Source organism: Anarhichas minor, unplaced genomic scaffold (genome assembly GCF_050575085.1).
Source record: "Anarhichas minor isolate MPS153535 unplaced genomic scaffold, ASM5057508v1 ptg000058l, whole genome shotgun sequence".
Classification (NCBI taxonomy): domain Eukaryota; kingdom Metazoa; phylum Chordata; class Actinopteri; order Perciformes; family Anarhichadidae; genus Anarhichas; species Anarhichas minor.
The window spans coordinates 10,045,144-10,064,430 of record NW_027466504.1 but is presented as its reverse complement, the minus strand read 5'-3'; the positions used below and the strand labels follow the sequence as shown (position 1 = coordinate 10,064,430).

General features: G+C 41.3%; 1 protein-coding gene across 2 annotated transcripts in view; it reads left to right on the top strand.

Moving 5' to 3' along the window:
• The first annotated feature begins 284 nt into the window (after positions 1-284).
• Positions 285-19,287, top strand: part of pde10a (phosphodiesterase 10A) — a 50,612-nt gene continuing 31,609 nt past the window's right edge. The window contains exons 1-2 of one of the 2 annotated variants that reach the window (XM_076077167.1): positions 285-900; positions 1,003-1,176. In XM_076077167.1, coding sequence (XP_075933282.1) covers positions 1,104-1,176 — 73 coding nt within the window. In that variant the 5' untranslated portion in view covers positions 285-900; positions 1,003-1,103. Of the gene's footprint in view, positions 901-1,002; positions 1,177-18,423; positions 18,730-19,287 lie in introns of those variants that run through there. The other variant, XM_076077168.1, reaches the window with a different exon arrangement.

Below are 19,287 nucleotides of genomic sequence, written 5' to 3'. Positions count from 1 at the left end.
AACACCACGACTCTCCAGCTGCATTAATCACAGCGTTATTCTTGCTCTGTGGCTCACTGACGTGAAAGCAAACCTGTTCGTCCAACACTTACACAATGCGTGTTAGTTCGATTTATGTTACTCTGGCACGTGGATTAGGAGGTTTTGCGAAAGAATCGTCACAGACAAATAGAGTGTGTTCTTCTCTCCGCCGGACTGATGGTGTTGTAAAAAAGAAAGGTAGGCTGCTGTACTGCGCGCTCCCCCCCCCCCCCCCCCCCCCCCCCCCCCCCCCACATCACCACTTCTGTTGTACAGTGTCTCCATTTTCTTCACAGGGGAGGAATCCTCTCCTCCGTCACAGATGTTGCCCGGAGAGCCTTTTCTACCAGCAACTTAGTGCGCAACTCAAATGCTGTCAAAGGGACACGCGCTTTGGCGTGCTTCAGCGGGCAGAACATGCACTTCCAGATAATCTCCGTTTACATTCGCCTATACTCTGCAAGATACCCAAGAGTTCCCGTTGTGCCGGCTGTGCGTCATCTATGCCTGATTAGACTTGCAGTCTGACGTCGCCGAGCACCATTTAAGATAAACACCTCACACAACGTTGAAAATCTAAATTGATATTCAAAAAGACAGGAAACGAAATGACGGAAACCACAACCTCGCAACCCACCTTAAGACGCGGATCAACAAGTTGCCTCCAGTGCGTAACTAACATCTGAGCGGGGTTCGAGCATAATCCGCGACGCACATGATCGACAAATCACCTTTATCTGCAAATAGTTCTCATTTGTCAAGAGAAACAAGCCCCGGGCTGTCCCCGGAGTCGCATCTTGTCCGATAGCGGCGGGATTCAGGAGCTGACCCGGCTCCATGCCTCGCTGCGTCTCCAGGTGCTTGGCTGGCCACCACATGGTAACTTTGCGCACACAGCACACTGAAAAGAGGACATACAGAGAAGGGATCTGAATGAATGGGACTGAGATTTATTCACGTTTCTCTTTTCGCCTCCCCCAGACTGTTTGTGTTGTATATCCTGCCGGTTGAAGGTGTCTCACATTATCAGCAGCTATCGATTCAGCGGTGGATAGAGCCATCACTCGAATCGGGAGCAGCAAATGTCGAAGAAACGGAAAAGTCCTGACGACCAGGACTGTGAGGAATCTCCGCCAGCTGGATGCAGCGACCAAGGTAGGAGTCATGGTCAGAGATGAGTGAACGTTGAGCCTGTTGCAAGAGTGCAGGCATGTGATATCTTCAGGGACTGTTTGATGAAACTACAGAGCATTTCTTATAGGAAATATAGGTTTACTGCAAAGTCAGAGGCACCAGCAGTTGGTCAAACCCTCATGATGCACAGCCACTACAGCTGCTGAACTCCATACAGTATTAAACCTGGCTGTACAGAGACATGATGCAATGCCTCTCCACTAAAATAAGTATTTTATCCCTAGAAAACAATCTTGTGTGTTGCTGCAGATTACTTTCTGTAATCTCTCATCAATCCTCAGTGGAGTCACATTGTGTTTAGTCAGGTTTGGTTGCAGAACAGACTTTCATCGTCAGCCACAGCAGAAAGTGTAGGCAACTGTGGCATCCGAGTTGTTGCCACTATCACTCAGGCAAAGAAGGACCTGTTGATTCAGAAACGGCATTGTATGGATGGTTCACCTATATCACTATTTCCAGTTCCGTTGTAAACGTGGGGTTGATTTATCGTGTTGCAGCATGTGAGTTCTGAGGGATAATCACAGCCAGATCTACCATCATGGCGTCCCTGTTGTGTGCACCCAGAGGCCCGGCATGCTAGCACACCCTTTTATGTGCACAGAGAAAATAGAAATAAACAGTTGTGGATGCAAATAATAACCAGCAGCACAGTAATAAATAAACTGTACATGATCAATAGTAACATTGTTTAGTCAGTGTGATAAATAAATGCCAGATTAACAATTTTGAATATTCTAATATCAATAAATAGTAAAAATGTAAAAGACACCCAGACTGAAAGTGATGCAAAACTGTTTGTGTCTCATTTAGGTCATTGTGTGTCTCTTTGTAATCGTATGACTGACTTTTCACCAAGAAATGAAAAATAGCACTTCATACAATGGCTGTAGTCCAGGGGCATTGGGCATCGGTAGGCCTGGTCAGTAATCCATGGTAACAAGTCACAACTGGTAGGGGGTTAACCAGAGGGGGCATGCACTATCCCTCTGGCTCCGCCACTGATAAGCTCTCATTGATTGATGTGGATCCTGCATTGAGAAGACGGTTATTTTCCACTGCTGCTTACTTACTTACTGCTCTCTGCATTTACCAACAGACACAAAACAAGGTCTCTACACACACTGTAACAAACTGTGTTGTTACATGTCAGGCCCCTCTGAAATTGAATCCCTGTTTGTGAAAGTCTTAATCTAGTCATTGGGATGATCACATTGCCTGAGTGTAAAATATCAATCAGGTGGTAAACAAAGGCCAGAATAAACAGAATCCCGTCCTGTTCCTATGCTTTACTTATAGTGCCTGTGATCTGTGCCCTGTGTAGTTGAAAACATTGGTTCAGCACATCATTTACTTTCAAATTCAAACATTCCTCATTTACAAGAGGCAGCTCTTGAAATGCTTTGATGGGCAGTGTGGCTGCTATTATGCTGGCAAACACATGACACGAGTTGTAAGTTGAAGGCCAAGAACAGCATCACCTTCAAGCAGAGAGTCGTGCCTGCCTGCATGAATAGTGCTGTAGCAATGGAAACGGCTTGTGCGTGTGTTGGACGTGTTTGCTGTTTCCTTTGCATCACATTGTTGAAGTTTAATGCTACGTTTGTCATGTTTAGATTTGGGAAATATGTATCCCTAATTAAACATGTATACATCCTTTCATCTCAGCTTGTCTTTTACTTTTTATTTATTTTTAAAGACTAGATCAGTCATATTACCTCTGAAACCTCTGGGAATTTACTCTTGTTTTGTGTCACGTAACATCATAAAGTTTGACACTTTAAAGGATCTGTTCACCCTCTTTACAAAGAAATGTGCCTGTAGTAATGCCGAGGCTAGAGATGTTATCAGCAGCATGTATTTCCAGAAACAGTTTTCATAAGAACTAGTTCTTTGGTAGAAAGTATAGGTTCAATACAAACTGTAGCAGTGAGGTCTGTGGATTCTCTTTCGAAACATTTATTCTAGAAAGAGATATTGCAGTTTTTTTTCATCGCTGTGAGCACCACAAACAGAATTTCGTTTACCTCCATTGTATTAGCGTGGAGGCAGAACTCTCGAAACCTGGACAAATTAAAGCACATTCATCTGCATGGTTGGATAGACGTTTTTGGTAAGTTGAGTAAATTGACCCTTTAAGACTTCAATATAAACTCAAAGATGCAGTGCAAGAATTACAGTCAATATTATGGCTTCCTCTGGCCTACAGACTTGTTTGTTTGCACTGAAGACGTGACCTGTTTGCATCACAGTCTTTGGCTCTGTATCTTTTTGGGTCCATGCCCAAATGAGAGTTTCCCTTGGCTAACATGGAAGGAGAGCCGTGCGCTTCCTTCCCCGACTGCGCCTGGCATCTGTGACTACTTAGGGGGTACACACCCACTGAACCCCTCCTGCTCAAGATTCTGCATGCTTTGATGCAGGTTGGCAGCACTACATTGTACACAGAACACTGTCGTAGCAAATGTAGATTTTGAACAGAACACTTGGCTTTTCATTTATGAAGAATGGAGAACTTCTTAATTAAAAAACATCAGGCAGTCGCGCATAATCATTGCTTTAAACAAAACCTCTTAAAATGAAATAAAATGTGTTGAACAGTTTTGTGATACAACTGTTTGTCCAAACGAAATGGCTGCTGGTACAAAAAGCAGACAAATATAATAAAGATATGGTATATTTGTGCATCGTGAACTGAAGCTGAAAACTAGCACCGGTCATTTGTGCTGCTTCTGTCGCTGCTCCATTCACAGCCTCTGAGGGCTCACGCTCATATTTTCTCATGGAGATCGTTTTTGTTCGCTCAGATATCCCCGGTGAGGCCAGGAGGGGAGGCGTAGAAGCGGGGGCATTGAGATTCATATCAGGACCACCACAATGCTTTTTTGTCTTGCCTCTCGGTGTGCAGCCTGGACCTGTCCATTACAGGCCCCTGGCCACCAACCACCACCACAGCTGGTCAGCAGGCCTTCAGCTGTGCAAATGACCAGCTATCTTCCTTCATAGTAAGATACCAGTGCAAAGCTCGGCATGAACCTTGATGTCTGAAAACATTGCTAATTGAAATCGTTTTGTTTTTTTCGTCGTTCCTGGTGAATGGCAAAGTGAGATAATAGAGCTGTAACGAGCATTCATTCATAATGATTGTACATAGAATATGGACTGGACGCTCTGCCTCTATGCACAGCAATACACCAATAATATTAAGATTTTTTTTTTTAAAGCCATCCTGCAAATAATAAAATAAGAGGTAACTTGTGTATTTGTTCTTAGCTAAACGGCTTTACTAATTAAATGTAGAGAATAGATTTAAAAAAGTGTGGGTCTGTACAGAAATAAGAATGTCTCATACTCATAAAGGCATCTGTGTTTTGGGCCATTGGTGATAACAGTTTACTGCAAAAGGCCATCTGCAGGTTCACATCCGGAGTACATATCACAGAGAGTCCACCTCTGCCAAGACCAACTTATCTCGTTATAACGTGAAACATTGTACGTTATAACAATAATTTATCAATTTATTGTGCATGATACAAGTTTCAACAAAACAAACAAAAACTCCATGAAACAGCTTAAGTATTGCCTCAAAATCTTGAAACTTTATACATCGCTTTTTTGATCTAGGTCAATAAAATATGGGGAATTTTAAAAAAAAGGGAGTTTATGGGTAGACGGATAACAATTTGACTGTCATCTTTGTTTTCCTGTAACGGACCCATTGGAGCAAATAGCTGCCATACATCTTCTCCATTGTAACAATGATGGTGCTCACACATTATTGACAGTAGGTCAAGAACAACATTACAAAATGGCCTCCGCTTACAGGAACAAAAAAAGGCCCTGTTCCTATGAGACAGAAGGCCAGTGCGGTTGTGGCCAGTTAGAATGTCTCTTTCTCTTTGAATTCGAGTGTTGAGAGAATAGTTCCAGATCCTGTGGATTGGTTTGTCCTCATAGATTAAACTGTGGAACAGCTCGGCGTCATACACTGTCCAAGCTTTCCAGCGGTGTACCATGTGTGTCTCTTTAGCTTGGCTTTGTGCCCCCGATGTTGAAAGTGCAAGCAGGGCTGTTCGCCACCATCATGACGCCACAGAGCACTTAGTGTACAAAACCACACGCAAACTCGCATACATCCAAACGCTCACACATCTTCGTGAATATTCTTATCCATGTCCGTCTCTGAATTGAGCAGCCGCTCACAGCTTCAGTCTATGAGGGCCGTAGCTGCAGACGGTTAGGAACAAGCTCAACTTGTGCAAGAATACCACTTGGTGGTCGTAATGTGTATTGCAGGTCACAAAGATTATCATAAGGATAGAATCAAAACGTCTTTAATTTCATCCAATTTGTTACATTTGTACATTTATACTAAATGTTGACCTTTACCCTCGCAGTTGGTAGATGTCTACATCAGTGTCCTCAGACAGTTGGACACTAGGTGGGGCTAAAGTATTGAGGTGAAATGGAGGGAGCGGTGCCGGAGATATTCAGCATGGAGCACACAACCAGTAACTCTGGATTAACATATTTCTTTTCTTTCAAATTATTTTTACTTTTTACAGACTTGGTAATCACTGCTAAAAGGTTCCACAAAATAGATTCATATGGTCCTTTCATGTCAAAAGAGGTTTCACTGGCACCGTTTTTATGTCAACAAGCATAAAGAACTAAATACAGCTTATTGTTTATCAATCATTGTACACTGAGGTGATTGGTTTTTAATTACAGTTTAATTTTGACAGCAGTGCTGAACAAGGTTAAGTCTTTTTATTACAAGTTTGTATTCTAAAATACAATAAATCAGAAAAACAATGCTGTAGTTTCAAAATCGAGTATAAGGGCTAGATAAGGCTAGAGTGTGTGCGTGCGGTTTAGTTCATGAATGGATTGTATCCATGTGTTATCAGTAAAAAGGCAGACCTGGCGTCTGGTTGCTTGGCCGTCTTGGCCTGTTCTGATGTCCGCTGTGCAGAGAGATTGACAGGCCTGTACGTCAGCACCCATACCTATGATCACACTGACTTTGTTTGGCTTCTGATGAGGGCTGCAGGCAGCTGGCTAGGGCTCGTCCCTCCAGCCACTCCCCAGATTATTTTTTCGCTCAATACCGACCTCTCTTTCGTTCTCTCTTTTTGAAGCATTTCTTTTCGAAGGCACACAATTAGTTTGTCCACTCATTCAAATTAACAATAGTCAAATTAACTTTCATACTTGCGTCAGTCACTGTGCTTTTCTTCCCACCTAGCTTCTGTTAACATTGAATAAAACTGAACACAAAAATACAATTTAAGCATTTGATCATTATTATTACATGATCATCACAATGTTTTTACATTTTGTACAACAATGCAGTATAGGGTGATAATTCTTCTTCTTTGTCCTGGTGACATAAAGGCTCATCAGGCAGGTTGTGGGTAAATTAAACAGGGTGAGTACAAAATTATAAAATGTAAAGTATATATTTATATATTTTCATTTCATTTGTAAATGTTGTGAGCTGTGTTGTTGTGTTTACAGATAATTTCCTCTTGGTGTGTGTTAATGTGTAATGCTTGTACAAGAAGCAGAATCAAAGTCAGTCAGCAGCTCCTCACTGTATACACACCGTACAGCGTCACACACTCTGACAGGCTGTGTGACATCACTCAGCTGTAAGTAATGATCCGATCTGTGTGTTTGGTGGTTAAAAGGCTTACACTTGACCAGGACATTGTTGGCTTCTCAGCTCAGAGATCAACACACGTGTGGCAGCATCGTATAGCACCAAGGGAGGGTGTTTGCCATTTGTAAAGCCAGTATTAACTCATCTCTGTGTGAGTGTGTGTGGGGGGGGGGGGCGTGAGGGAGGGAGCAGAGAGCCGGTTTGATGCAGTGGTGAGAAGTATTCAGATCCTTTACTTAAGTAAAAGTAGTAATACCACAGTATAAAAAGCTTCCTTCCTTTTAAATATACTTTGTTATAAGTAAAAGTCTAGCATTTAAAATCTTATTAGATAAAATGCACAAGTATTAGTACTCATCATGCAGAATGGCTCATTATATATAATATACAGATTATTATTAGTGATGCATGTGTAACTAATGTTGCAGCTGGTAAAGGTGGGGCAATTTCAACTTTAATACTGCTGGGGAGCTAAACAAGATATTAATAGATTATATTTAGTTTTAACAATCTAAATCGGCAAAGTAACTAGTAACTAAAGTTTTCAAATAAATGTAGTGGAGTGAAAATACAATATTTTCCACCAAACTGTTGTTGAGCAGAAGTGTAATGTAGCATAAAATGGAAAACCCCCAGTGAAGGACCTCAAAATTGTACACAAGTACTTGAAGAAGTGTCTTTAGCTCCACTGGTTTGATGGGGAGCTGATGAGGTCATGGCTCATGTCTCCTGCTTGTGTCATCACCTATAGGATGTAACTCCCGCCAGCAGAGCTGCAGCTGCTGCTCTCACTGTTCCAACAGTGTCAGAGGCACAAAAAAAAACACCTAAATCTGAATAATGTTTTACCTTTTATGTTGATAAAAATCCTCACGCCAGTCAGCAGACCTGCGGTGGAAAGCAACATTTGAATGAAGAAAATGGACCATAAGCTGAAACAATAGCATTTCAATTTTGACTTTCTCATTTTATTATAGGACAACATTTGCAGCTGTCTGTCTGTTTTTATATACATGAGTGAGCTCAACACGTCATCGCACGTGCCCGCTCTCATGTGCACATCCGAGGAGACACATTTGACCCTGTTTTGCATGTTTTACAAGATTGCACAGTGAAGCGTTTCACACGGCTGAGTGACGTCAGCAAAGCGAACGAGCACTGTTTGTTTTGCTGTTGTTTTTTTTCTGTTCCCAGCACAGACCTATGACCACATGCTCATTATCATAACCATTCGCTAGAATTACAGATGTGATAATCTAGGTCAAATGTGGTGCCAGCAGAATAACCAGGATATGCATGTGAGAGATGCATGCGAGGTTGTGTGTGTGAATGTTGTGTGTATCAGAGAGAAAACAATTATTTGTTTTTATGAATCTATTTCTGAATTTGTGAAAGAAATAAGGTTGTTTATTTTCTCAAAACTGCACCTTTTTAGGATTTTTTTTACCCCCCCCCCCCCCACACACACAAAAAAAAGAGAAAAATCCCTAATTAATCAGTAAATGTTTAAGCACACTGCAGAGCCAATCCTGAGAAATACTATTTAATGCTATACAACAATATAGCATAAATAGAACGTATAATTTAATTCTGGACTGGTTGCTTGATTAGCGTTGCATCCTTTGATACTGATGTAAGAAAGCCATTTGGTTACTCTGGTCTCAGTTGCGTCAGCTATCTTGCCATATGTTGCATTTACTTTACATAAACATTAGCTTGATGGTGAACAGCTTGATGTTAGAATAATGTATGTTACTCTGTCGCATTATGAGAAAAATGTAAAAAGCGTCCTTCAATGTCAGCGCTGTATTTTTTTTGAAGGGAATAAAATACACGACTGCTGGTCCGCTAATTTAAATGTCCTAGAATTATTAATAGAATATACCGTATGTGTTAAATGCACATGAAGTGTGTGTGTGTGTGTGTGTGTGTGTGTGTGTGTGTGTGTGTGTGTGTGTGTGTGTGTGTGTGTGACGTAGAGGACATGAGGCCCAGGTGGATGCTGTGAGTGGCACTAACAGCATCTCCTGCTCGAGCCTGCCCCATCTCTGACTTCATTGGCTGCAGCTCTGACGCAGATACACGCACCACCATCCTCCCTCCTCTCCCTGCACATTTCTTTTATCACGTTTTTTTTTTGGTTTTTTTTACACCCATTTAAACGTTTTTTTCTTTTTCTTTTTTGATTCATGTGCTTTCTGCAGTTCCCTCTACTGCAGCGCTCCACACAGCTCCACATTACAAATCTGCACCACCTGTCCGTTGTGCATCTCTCTGAACGTGCTTTTTCTTCGTATTCTCTCATGCATTGATGGAAACCTTATCAACATGTCTTTGATTTCTAATCCTCTTTCCTTTTGAATTTAATTGTGCAGTGCGAGCTCTAAATCACGGTGAGCCACTGAGAGCTGTAGAGGTGTTATATGGTCACATTAGATTTGTCAGCATGTGGCACGCGAGCAAACGACGGCAGCCACTTTTTCAGTCAACTGCTGCATTAAAACTGTTAAAATGTGCAATGAAATATGTCCATCATGGTTTCAGTCATTATATTTTGTCCACCAACTGCACAGTGTAGTTTCAAAGCGTATTTTTGTCAAACGCAATCATGTAGTGAACAAGCTTTAAATAAACAGACTATTGGAGAAAGATAATTTATATTTTCTTTGGGACTGCCTCTTTTCATTTGGCCAGGGAAAACAAACACATCAAATCTATCCCTCTTGGTCTCATTTACAGTAATTATGTTGGCAAATTTACAAATAAAAGAAAATTCGATAAATTAAAGGCATATAATCTAATCTCAAAGGGAATTTGGGAAGGAAAACTGAAAAACACATTTTACATTTTGAATCAGTCTCTCCCTAATAATAATAATAAGAAACCCCTTAGCTGTAAATGAAAAGGTCATAGCAAGTTTAGGTCTAAATATTTGTACTTTAATACTGTACAAGCCATTTAGCATGATACCATTTAGCCACAGTGGTCCACGATGTCTGCCAACAGCGTGTCTGATGCTGTGGGAGTGCTCTGATGCTACAAACGCTTCATTTTGTGGTCAGGGTCAGTTTTGCTGCACATCGAGTGTTACCTTACGAACCTATACATTGCTAATGTTTGGATGTTTGTTTTTTTACGGACTAAAGTGACCTTGTTCAGGCTGCAGTGATATATGCATCAGCCTCCAGGGGTGCTACAGTTTGCACTGACCTTTGACCTTCATTTAAAGGCCTGCTGTCAAGGACATGCTTGAAGAGCCCTGAAGCTCCGCCGGTAGACCAAACCGGTAAGAGTTGCTAGAGCAGTGATGATTCACCATCATTGACCAGATTCATTTACTAGAGATTATATTGAGTGTCGACTCTACCGGACTTGTGCTTAAATACTTGATGCAGCATTGTGGTCCTTTTAAACCGAGTTAAGTGGGATGTAGGCATGTGGTCATTTTGCAAATGAGATATTGCTGCTGTCGTTTTTTGCTTGGTCTTGACCGAATTATTATCAGTTTTTGGCGTTTGACTATGAATTGACCAGATAATTGTCACACTTGACTTCAAACTGAATATCTCAATACAGTATAGCCTTTCAGAAAGATTGGTTTAACAATCTTTCTCTAGAAGGGAGTCTAATGAAGTGTCTAGCCTGAATTAGACTCTGGTATTTACTCTACATGGCCTGCACCAAATTGGGTTGGATTATCCAGTCACGCAGTTTCATCATTCCTTGTGCTTAAACTCTGGAGCACCATTGGCAGGTAGAGATGGAGAGTATCCAGTTCTGTCATTCTGGTGACCCTGAAAGCCAGTCTTCAGGCTTCCAAGTAGCCTGTGCTGTTAGAGCAACACAGGCATCTAAGATATCTGCAGAGGAAACGGAGCAGACAGCATAATCCTATATCACAAAACGCATCATAATGGAGGGAACACGACTGTGTTTTAATTATGATCAGTCATTTGAATCAGCTCCACTCCAAATGAAAGTTAGGCCCGTCATCCTCCTCAGGTTCCCTGAACATGCTGTTACTGTCAGGGGAGTCCATAAAAGGCAACTTTTACCAGATCAGCCTGTTTCCTGTTGACAAGCCAGTGCTACACCTCTTCTGGACATGCAGGCAACTGAAGAGCAAAGGTTTTTTTAGTGGACACTTACCCTTGGTCACTTGGGGACACAAAATGCTGTATAATCTACACAGTGCTTTCACCGATGAGACAATGCTGACAAAATAATCATCCTGTTTTTAACGGTTCTATTGCACTGGACTCCTAATTTCCCGTCACCATGTGGAAGGAAGTCCTCCAAGATACAGCTGAGTCAGTACAAGTAACAGGCCACAAACTGTGTGCTCAGGCCTACATGTCCACTGAGAAGATGCCCATGTACCAAGCTCAGATGGACTCCTGCCACCTACCAAACTCAAAGCAGCCACTACAGAATGGGTTATTTTGGCCAATTTCTGCAGCACTGTAAAGAGGTTGAGCATCACTTGTAAATGCCTGAGTGTTTAACGTGTACATTTGGATCTCATTGAGAGCTTGGATCCAGATTTGAATAAATTGCAACAAGGAGGAAAGGAGGAAACAAAGATTTTGTTGGGCAAGAGCAACATTCCAAGTATCATCTGGTTTAACATAAAATCAATCTGGTTCAACCCAACAATTGTACCACTTTAAAAGGCCATAAGAAACACAGGTAATGTCAACTGAGACCAACCTTTAGTTGCTCTACTTACCGTCCTCTCTCCTCTTGTACATTCACAGTGGACCCACTATATCCCATTGACCAGGCATTGTCACCAATTTCAACTGAAGTGGGTGGCTGTATTTGAAAGCCAAGACTTTGTTGCATTGTGGGGACACCACATCAATTCATATAATGCACCCCAGGCCGGCTGAGTGAAGAATAAGCTTGTGTAATGCAGATAAAAGCTTCTCCTCTATTGCATTCGTGCCTTCTTGTATTCTCCCTTTTGGTCTTGGTTGCCATTTTGTTGCAAACAGCAGCGACAAGCTAATGACAGAATTACTTAAGAGCACTGGCAATATAAAAATAGTGAGCACTAGATAGATTTGACAAGTGCGAATAAGTGAAGTAAGACGAGATGCACTTTTTCTGTTTACCATATTTCACGCACATATACAATTCAGCATGAGTTATGTCTGGTGTTTATGTTTGTTGGTTATTATTGTTTGATATGATGTATTTTATGTCAGTGATGTGATGACCATGCGGATCATTTTTTATATAATTCAATTGGTTAGTTGCTGCAACCATTATAGGGCCAATTGTATTTTATTAATCAGAGTGGTGATGCAGTGAGAACATTTTAGAATTTTTGGATTATCTCATGTGCAAAATGTATTTACTTTGGAATAAAAAATAAAAATGAAATAAAAGATGCAGATTTACAGTATAAAACCTGTAACTAAGTATGTTCAATGGATGACCTCAGTGTGTTTTGCAACATTAACTAATTTGTGCACTTTTATTTATGACTTTATTCAAAATGTAACAATATAAAATGGATATCCGTCCCATGTTAAACACACACCTAAAGATACATGCACCTTTAATGTAGTGACCCTCTTCTGAATCACTAACATTGCCTTAAATAATCTATACGGCTTTCTATCTATGCAGACCAAGATTAAATTAGACATAAGCATTTTTATTTTAACATGTCGAAGACCACAGTAACACATACTGTATGTAGTTACAGACAAAAATACATAAACTATGTGATATAATGTGACGGAGTCAATCTCGGAAAAGGTGCGAGAAGGAGAACAATGAGATTAATGGCTCTGAAGTCCTAATGATGTCTTAGAAGAAGAACAAAAAAACAGAAAGATGTTCAGAACATTGAGCGGTAAACAAGATGTCATCTTCTCTCCTGGGACTGTGAGGACATTTGAGGGAGCAACAAACCTTCCCTCTGGGAACGTCTAATATACGACAATCTGACAGCAGTTATTCAAAATGGCAATTATTAAGACGACAGAGGGCAGGCAATGATGTGCGGTGATTTGTGTTTCCATTAACCTAAATTATGCACCTATCTCACATTTGTCCTAATGGATCACAGTGCAATGACGTCCATTGACGTCACATTTCAGATGAGCCGCATTGCAGTCGCATGCAAATGTGTGCATGCCAGGCTTTGTGTAAATGTGGAACTCCTTTTTTTTTTTTAATGATTTTCATTTTTCAACAAATAAGATATATGCTCATTTGTTGTTGAGCTAGTTGCGGGCCAAGCTGTGAAGATGTGCATAACTCCCTCAGCCCCCCAGGGACCCTGTATTTTCATGGGCCTGCCTCTGACGTCAATGCTCCGGCTGTCCTGTGGATTGTCAGAACAGACTATTCAGCTGGGGGAGGGGACTGGAAGTCTCTGTGGTGTGTGCCTGCCGCATGTGATGTGTGATGTGTGTGATGTGTGTGTGTTCGTGCCTACGTGAATGTAACTATGCTCCTGTCTGTGTTCATGTTGGTGTGTGCTTGCATGTGATCTGTAAATGTTTCACTTACATCTGGGGCGTGTGTGTGTGCGTGTGCGTGTGCGTGTGCGTGCGTGCGTGCGTGCGTGTGCAGAGTGCAAAAAGCGTGTACAGTGCTTTGAATCAGAAATGTGCTTAAGTGGATGAGGTCTGTAATGTGGGGGTAGGGGGGTAAGGCTGTATGTGAACAAGCACACACACGTCTGAAGATGTGCAGCTCTTATGTAGGGAGACTGAGGCCGTATAGTCATCAGGAGGATGTTAGCTAAAAACAGCCGAGAGGGGGGAACAGTTTAAGCACGGCTGCCGACCACTTCTCTCTTCAGTCAGCTGTTGATCCCCCAGCGGACGACAGTAAAGCTGCGTTTTCACCAACAGCTATAGGAACCTTCTGCACGTGACACACACATTAAGACACATGAGATTTCACCTTCTTTCATCGTCGCCTTTTTTATTTCCATAAATTTCACTTTAACTCGTATGATTCACAGAAAAATATGGGATTTGATGGCAGGATAATGTTGTCGGAGATAAGAGTGCGCACTGCCTTTCCAAATTGATACAGATCAACCCGGAGAGAGCCCTGGCGGACATTTTGAGGTTTTTTTGGGTCTGTGGTTGCTTAGTTTAGCCGCAAAATCCATATGTCTGCCTATGATCGATGCTCTTCTGTAAATATATGATTTTTTACATTATCCTTAATGAAGCACATCCAACAAGGACCATTAGTGGACTGTTACAAAGTACATTTAATCAAGTACAATGCATAAATACAAATGTATGGTAATCTACTTCTGCTCAAGTACATGTCAGAGGGAAATATTGTATAACTTTGTGATGAGCTTATAAAATGTGATGACTGGTATATATGAAATTACCCAACAGTAAATTAGACCTGAAATGGTTCCAGCTTCTCAAATTTGAGGATTACACTGCTTTTCCTCGTCTAAAACTGAATAGTTTTGGCGATTGGACTGTTGGTTGGAGAAAACGATATGCTCTCATCGAGAAAATGAGGAAGAAAATGATCTAGGTATAATATGCAGGAACTTTCTAAAAAACCACAACAATATATCATGTAAAGGACGTATTGTTCCATCCTGTGTGTTTGTATGTGCATGTGTTCTCTGCTGTGTGCAGAGTGCTGATATCTGTTTGTCCGTTGACAGAAAGCAGCACTGAGCCCTTTTATAAATCTCAAAAATTAGCTCAACTTTAAGCAACTAAAACAGTAAATAGTTACTTTAATGCATGAATAATAATAATAAAGCTTTTGATATTTTACATACTTTTGGATAATAACACAAACTTTTACTTGGGTAACAATGCAGGACTTTTAACTTTTAATGCAGGAGTAACATACTAAATTGTGTTACTGTCAATGGAGAGACTATACAACTGAATGTGCTACTGTGACTGCATTATTACCACAATTTTTAAATTTTTAAAATGAACAGTAATTGGATATACAGTATATGAATCAAAATCTTAAAATGTCAGGGTCACTTCCCCGCCAGAGATGCCAGGCAGCTCCCTAGCAACCAACAATGTGTCCCTTACAAAATGCTGTTTGCTTTGTACTCGTACTTAAAATAGTACAGGAAACAAATGACCGCTCAAACTTTGCTGGGGTCATTCTGTTGCATCTGTATCATTTTCCAACATGAGACTTATGTGTCTTAAAACAGAATCTACCATTTTATGCCACTATTTGCAAGGGCAAAAATACAGCTGTCTGTGTAGATAAAACCATTACTTTAGTGCAATTTATATTTCATGCCAATTGGGCTAAATTGTAATTTTGGTTTGGCAGGTCACGCTGGTCAGTTCACTTCCTGTTATGTAATAATCTTTCAAACTTTACAGCGGTTGCTCTGCCTCTTCGTGGAGCCGTGGATCAGAAGGGTTCACTGGTGGGTCACAAACAGAGTTGTGGCATCCCTTGTGATCTACCGCATTTCCCTATAAGTTCTTCAGTCATAACTGTCCCACATAAGCTCATAAACTTCCAGTGCTGGGAATGTTTTGAAGCAATTTTCTTCGATCTAAATTCCCGTGCATAAGCTACTTGAAGTGCAGGGAGGACGCACTGAGGTGAGCCCCGAGGGAGCTAACAGAGCTCTCTGAGCTTCTTCGACTCAGAGCTTCTCTTTTTGTGTGTGTGTTACATTTGACATTTGTAACAATCTAACAATCTCCTTTATTTATTGTCATTAGTTTCATAATCCAGAGAAAAATACTATTAATGTTAATAGAATAAAAGTCATGAATATGTATGTGAATTTTCAGATCAAAATCTAAAGTATCTATCCTCAAATAAAAGGCGAACAATATGCTGCATGCTAATGGTTCTATTTCACCTGAATGGCTGAATTTATTTGGCTTTCCCTTCAGCTCAACCTCCCGAATTCCTGGGCGTTAGAAAATGTTATTAGATTCGTATTTCAAACGAACAGATGCATGCTTTATTGCATTACTATTACAGTTCAAATAATCAAAGGGCAGCATCGTACTGGTGAAATAAACTGATGTGTCACCGTAAGATGCATCCCTCATTTTAAGAGCTTTTCTCATCAGGCTGAAATTGGAGAGAATCCATTATGTTATACCTCTGAATGGACCAGCTGCTTGAAAGCGTAGGAATGCCAGTGATTGATAGCACGCATGCTGACGCAACCCGCCACAGCTCTCTCTCTCTCTCTCTCTCTCTCTCTCTCTCTCTCTCTCTCTCTCTCTCTCTCTCTCTCTCTCCCCCCCGATATGATCAGTATATGCTGCGGCCGTGAGGGAGTCTGGCACGCTGTATGCTGTATCATGTTGCCGACTCAGAGCTGTTGATGTGCAGTGTGAGCACTGATAACACGAGCACACATCTACAAAGGTTGCAGGGATAGGGAGCTCATTTCATTAGGAACTTGATGTGGGATCCTCACGTCAACTATACAGATTTTATATTTTGTTACAGATTAAAACAGGAATCATACCCCGTGTTGATGTGAAGTGATGTATTGATCTAAGATCTTCATGTATGCTGTAAATGATGTGTAGTTTTAGCTGTTCACGGCACAAAATTAGTTCTGCAGCAGGATTGTTCTGCTCTGTAAATGAATTATGTTTCTCTTTTCTACATGGATATTAATAGCGGAAATATAAAGATCGGTGGTGATGCATTGCTTGGTTAGCTTCAAGGCAATAACTGTACAGTTAACAGGAACTAAGTGTGGTCTTAAAGACATCAGAGACAGCTAAAGTGGTACAGGAAATCCTCTGACTCAGACTTGAATCTGACAATGACAAAAAGAAAACTTGCATTGGGGTAATTCTATCACAGTCTTGCCACAGTCTAATCCTAACTTTGTATAATCCAAACCATTGTTCAGCATTCTTATTTATCTGTGTATATAGCTTCTATTGTTTTTTTTCCTCCAGATTGTCTTCAGTCAGTGCAGATCATCTACTTGACCTCAATTTGAGGTTAATTAGGTTTTTCTTTGATCATTATCTTTATTATGGGATTGGATATTATTAGTATAGGATTATAACTGTAGTCCAAATATTTAGTTGCACTGCAGATGTGATGTTTTTGCATTCAAGCTTTCTGCACTGCTTTTGCTAAAGGAATGGACTACATTGATTTATTTCATTGGGCAAATTCAAGGCAATATTTACAATTGTAATTTATGTAAATGTACGCCTAGTGAAAGAAATCAATTGAATGCATTCCTTTGGTAAATGTAAGTCTCTGCAGAAACTTCAAGTCAGGAACTAAAATATCAACAGTGACCCAGAAAAAGGCAGAAAGACAAATCTTGAGACAAAAGAACGTTATGGGAAATCTGAAATGGATAGATACACAAATTAGACCTCGGTGTGATCAGTGTTTAGAGTCTAAACTTTAGACTGCCCCTGCTTGCTCGCTCACTCTCACACACATTGTTTGTACATGCTTTCCTAATGCTGCACCATAGTGAATGTGTTTTCAAACGTTTATTAAATATATTAATATATTGTTTTACAGAAAAATCACTTTTTGACTGCTGTATAAGAGGGACTGTTCTGAATGCTCATTGAACACAAGCCATTCATAACATTTGGCTTGGAAGTACCCAATAATATAACTCTGCAGATTGATCCCTGTTTTTACCTCTCTCTATCTGCGGAGGAGGTCAGGGGTCAGGGTCGGCACCTGGAAGGAATTCAGTGCCTTGGTAAATAGCGACAGCAAAATGCTTAAACACTGGGCTGGACCTTTTTCAATCCTCGTATGCAAAAGTTGACGCTCCATTAAATGTGTCCTGCCATGCTGTAAATGTGGAGCTTGGCGTCTCCTCCTTGACCACTGAGCTGTGGATCAGGAAACAGCAGCGTGTCTCTGGAGAGCACTGGGGTTATATGGCTCGGCCCCTTTACGCAGCCACATTCAGAAAACGGGAACAGCAGTTCGGCAGCGTCAATTGTGCGCTTCTCAGACGCGTCAAATATACTAAAATACCGGAAACGACGACGAGTCACCCTTCAAAATAACCGTTAGATGTGTAGAAAAAAAAAAGCTTAATGAATGAATCTTTGAACATCGGTGTTTTTTAGGCAATGACTCACATTTTTAAGCGCTCTGTCATGGCATTTGTGAATGTTTCCAGTAAGCCAAATATCTTAAATCAATGTATTTTAAAGGCTAATTTAGCCATAGGCAATACAACTGCACGTTTAAAAGAAATTCCTGAAAATGATTGGCTGACCTACTTAAATTCTTGACAAAATGTCATTACGTTCATTGCAGTATTCCTGACAGGACACCCTACACACAATCATCATGCAGTGCTTTGGCTTTTACTTTGAAAACTAAAGCGGAAGTTGTGCTAGATATTTGTAGCTGACTTGACACTGGCGCGCACCCGTCTTTCCCTCTCTGTGCATGCGTGTGCGTGCGTGTGTGTGTGTGTGCGCGCGTGCGTGTCTTATTTACTCCCGTCCCTCTGTGTCTATGCGTCGTCGTCTCCGCTCCCCCAGTCTGCTGCTGCACATCCACAGCGGAGCCACCACGCCGAGGAGGCGGGCCGACTGTAGCTACACCTCGGCCAGCGGTGCTGGGTCATAGCGCTGGTGGAGGGGGGGCAGCACACTGCTCTTCTTGCCCTTCCAAAAATCGTGCACAGCCTGAAGCATTGAGGACACCATCAGACTAACGCGTACTGGAATAGTTTTGGTTTTTGCTGAGACGCGCCAAGTTGCAGCTGCAGAGGCGCACTTTCCTCCGTGGCTCCTCTCTCCTCCTGCGCTCACAATCCGACATGGAAGATGGTCCGTCTTCAACAAGCTGTTTCAGAAGGTTAACGGACTGTTTCCCGGGTGCAAGTAGGTCTTCTTTTTTTACAAACACTGTAAAAGAGTGAAACAAAAAACAAACTGAAATTTACGCGAAATACAAAAAGCTTTGCTTGTCGGTAACCGTGCCAAAACATTTTGGTCGTGCAGGCGTTCGTTATTTGCCCATGCGTCTACCCAACTTTATGAATGACAGCTTGAGAGCTGATTGAGATGGGTGGGGAGTTCATTCGAGGGGGACCAGACAGGACTGCAATACGGAAAATGTAGCGTGTGTCTCTTCAGTCCTTTCTGATAAAAATAAAGAGCGGGTTTATGAATCCCATCTCGAATATGAGCTGGTCCGGTCTACCAAGGAGGGGACAGTCAGCGGTGCTGCAATAAGACATGGCATCAAGAAGTCTTCAGCTCGCGCAGGAGTGAGGATAGACTGTAAATGCTGTTCAGCTCACTCCCTAACGAGAATTACATTTAAAAATATTCCTGTAGAAATAAGAGTTCAAGGCAATGGTTCCGGATTCATATTCCTACAGACATTACTTTGTTATAACAACTATATTAACACATGTTTGTATTATTTATTGCAAT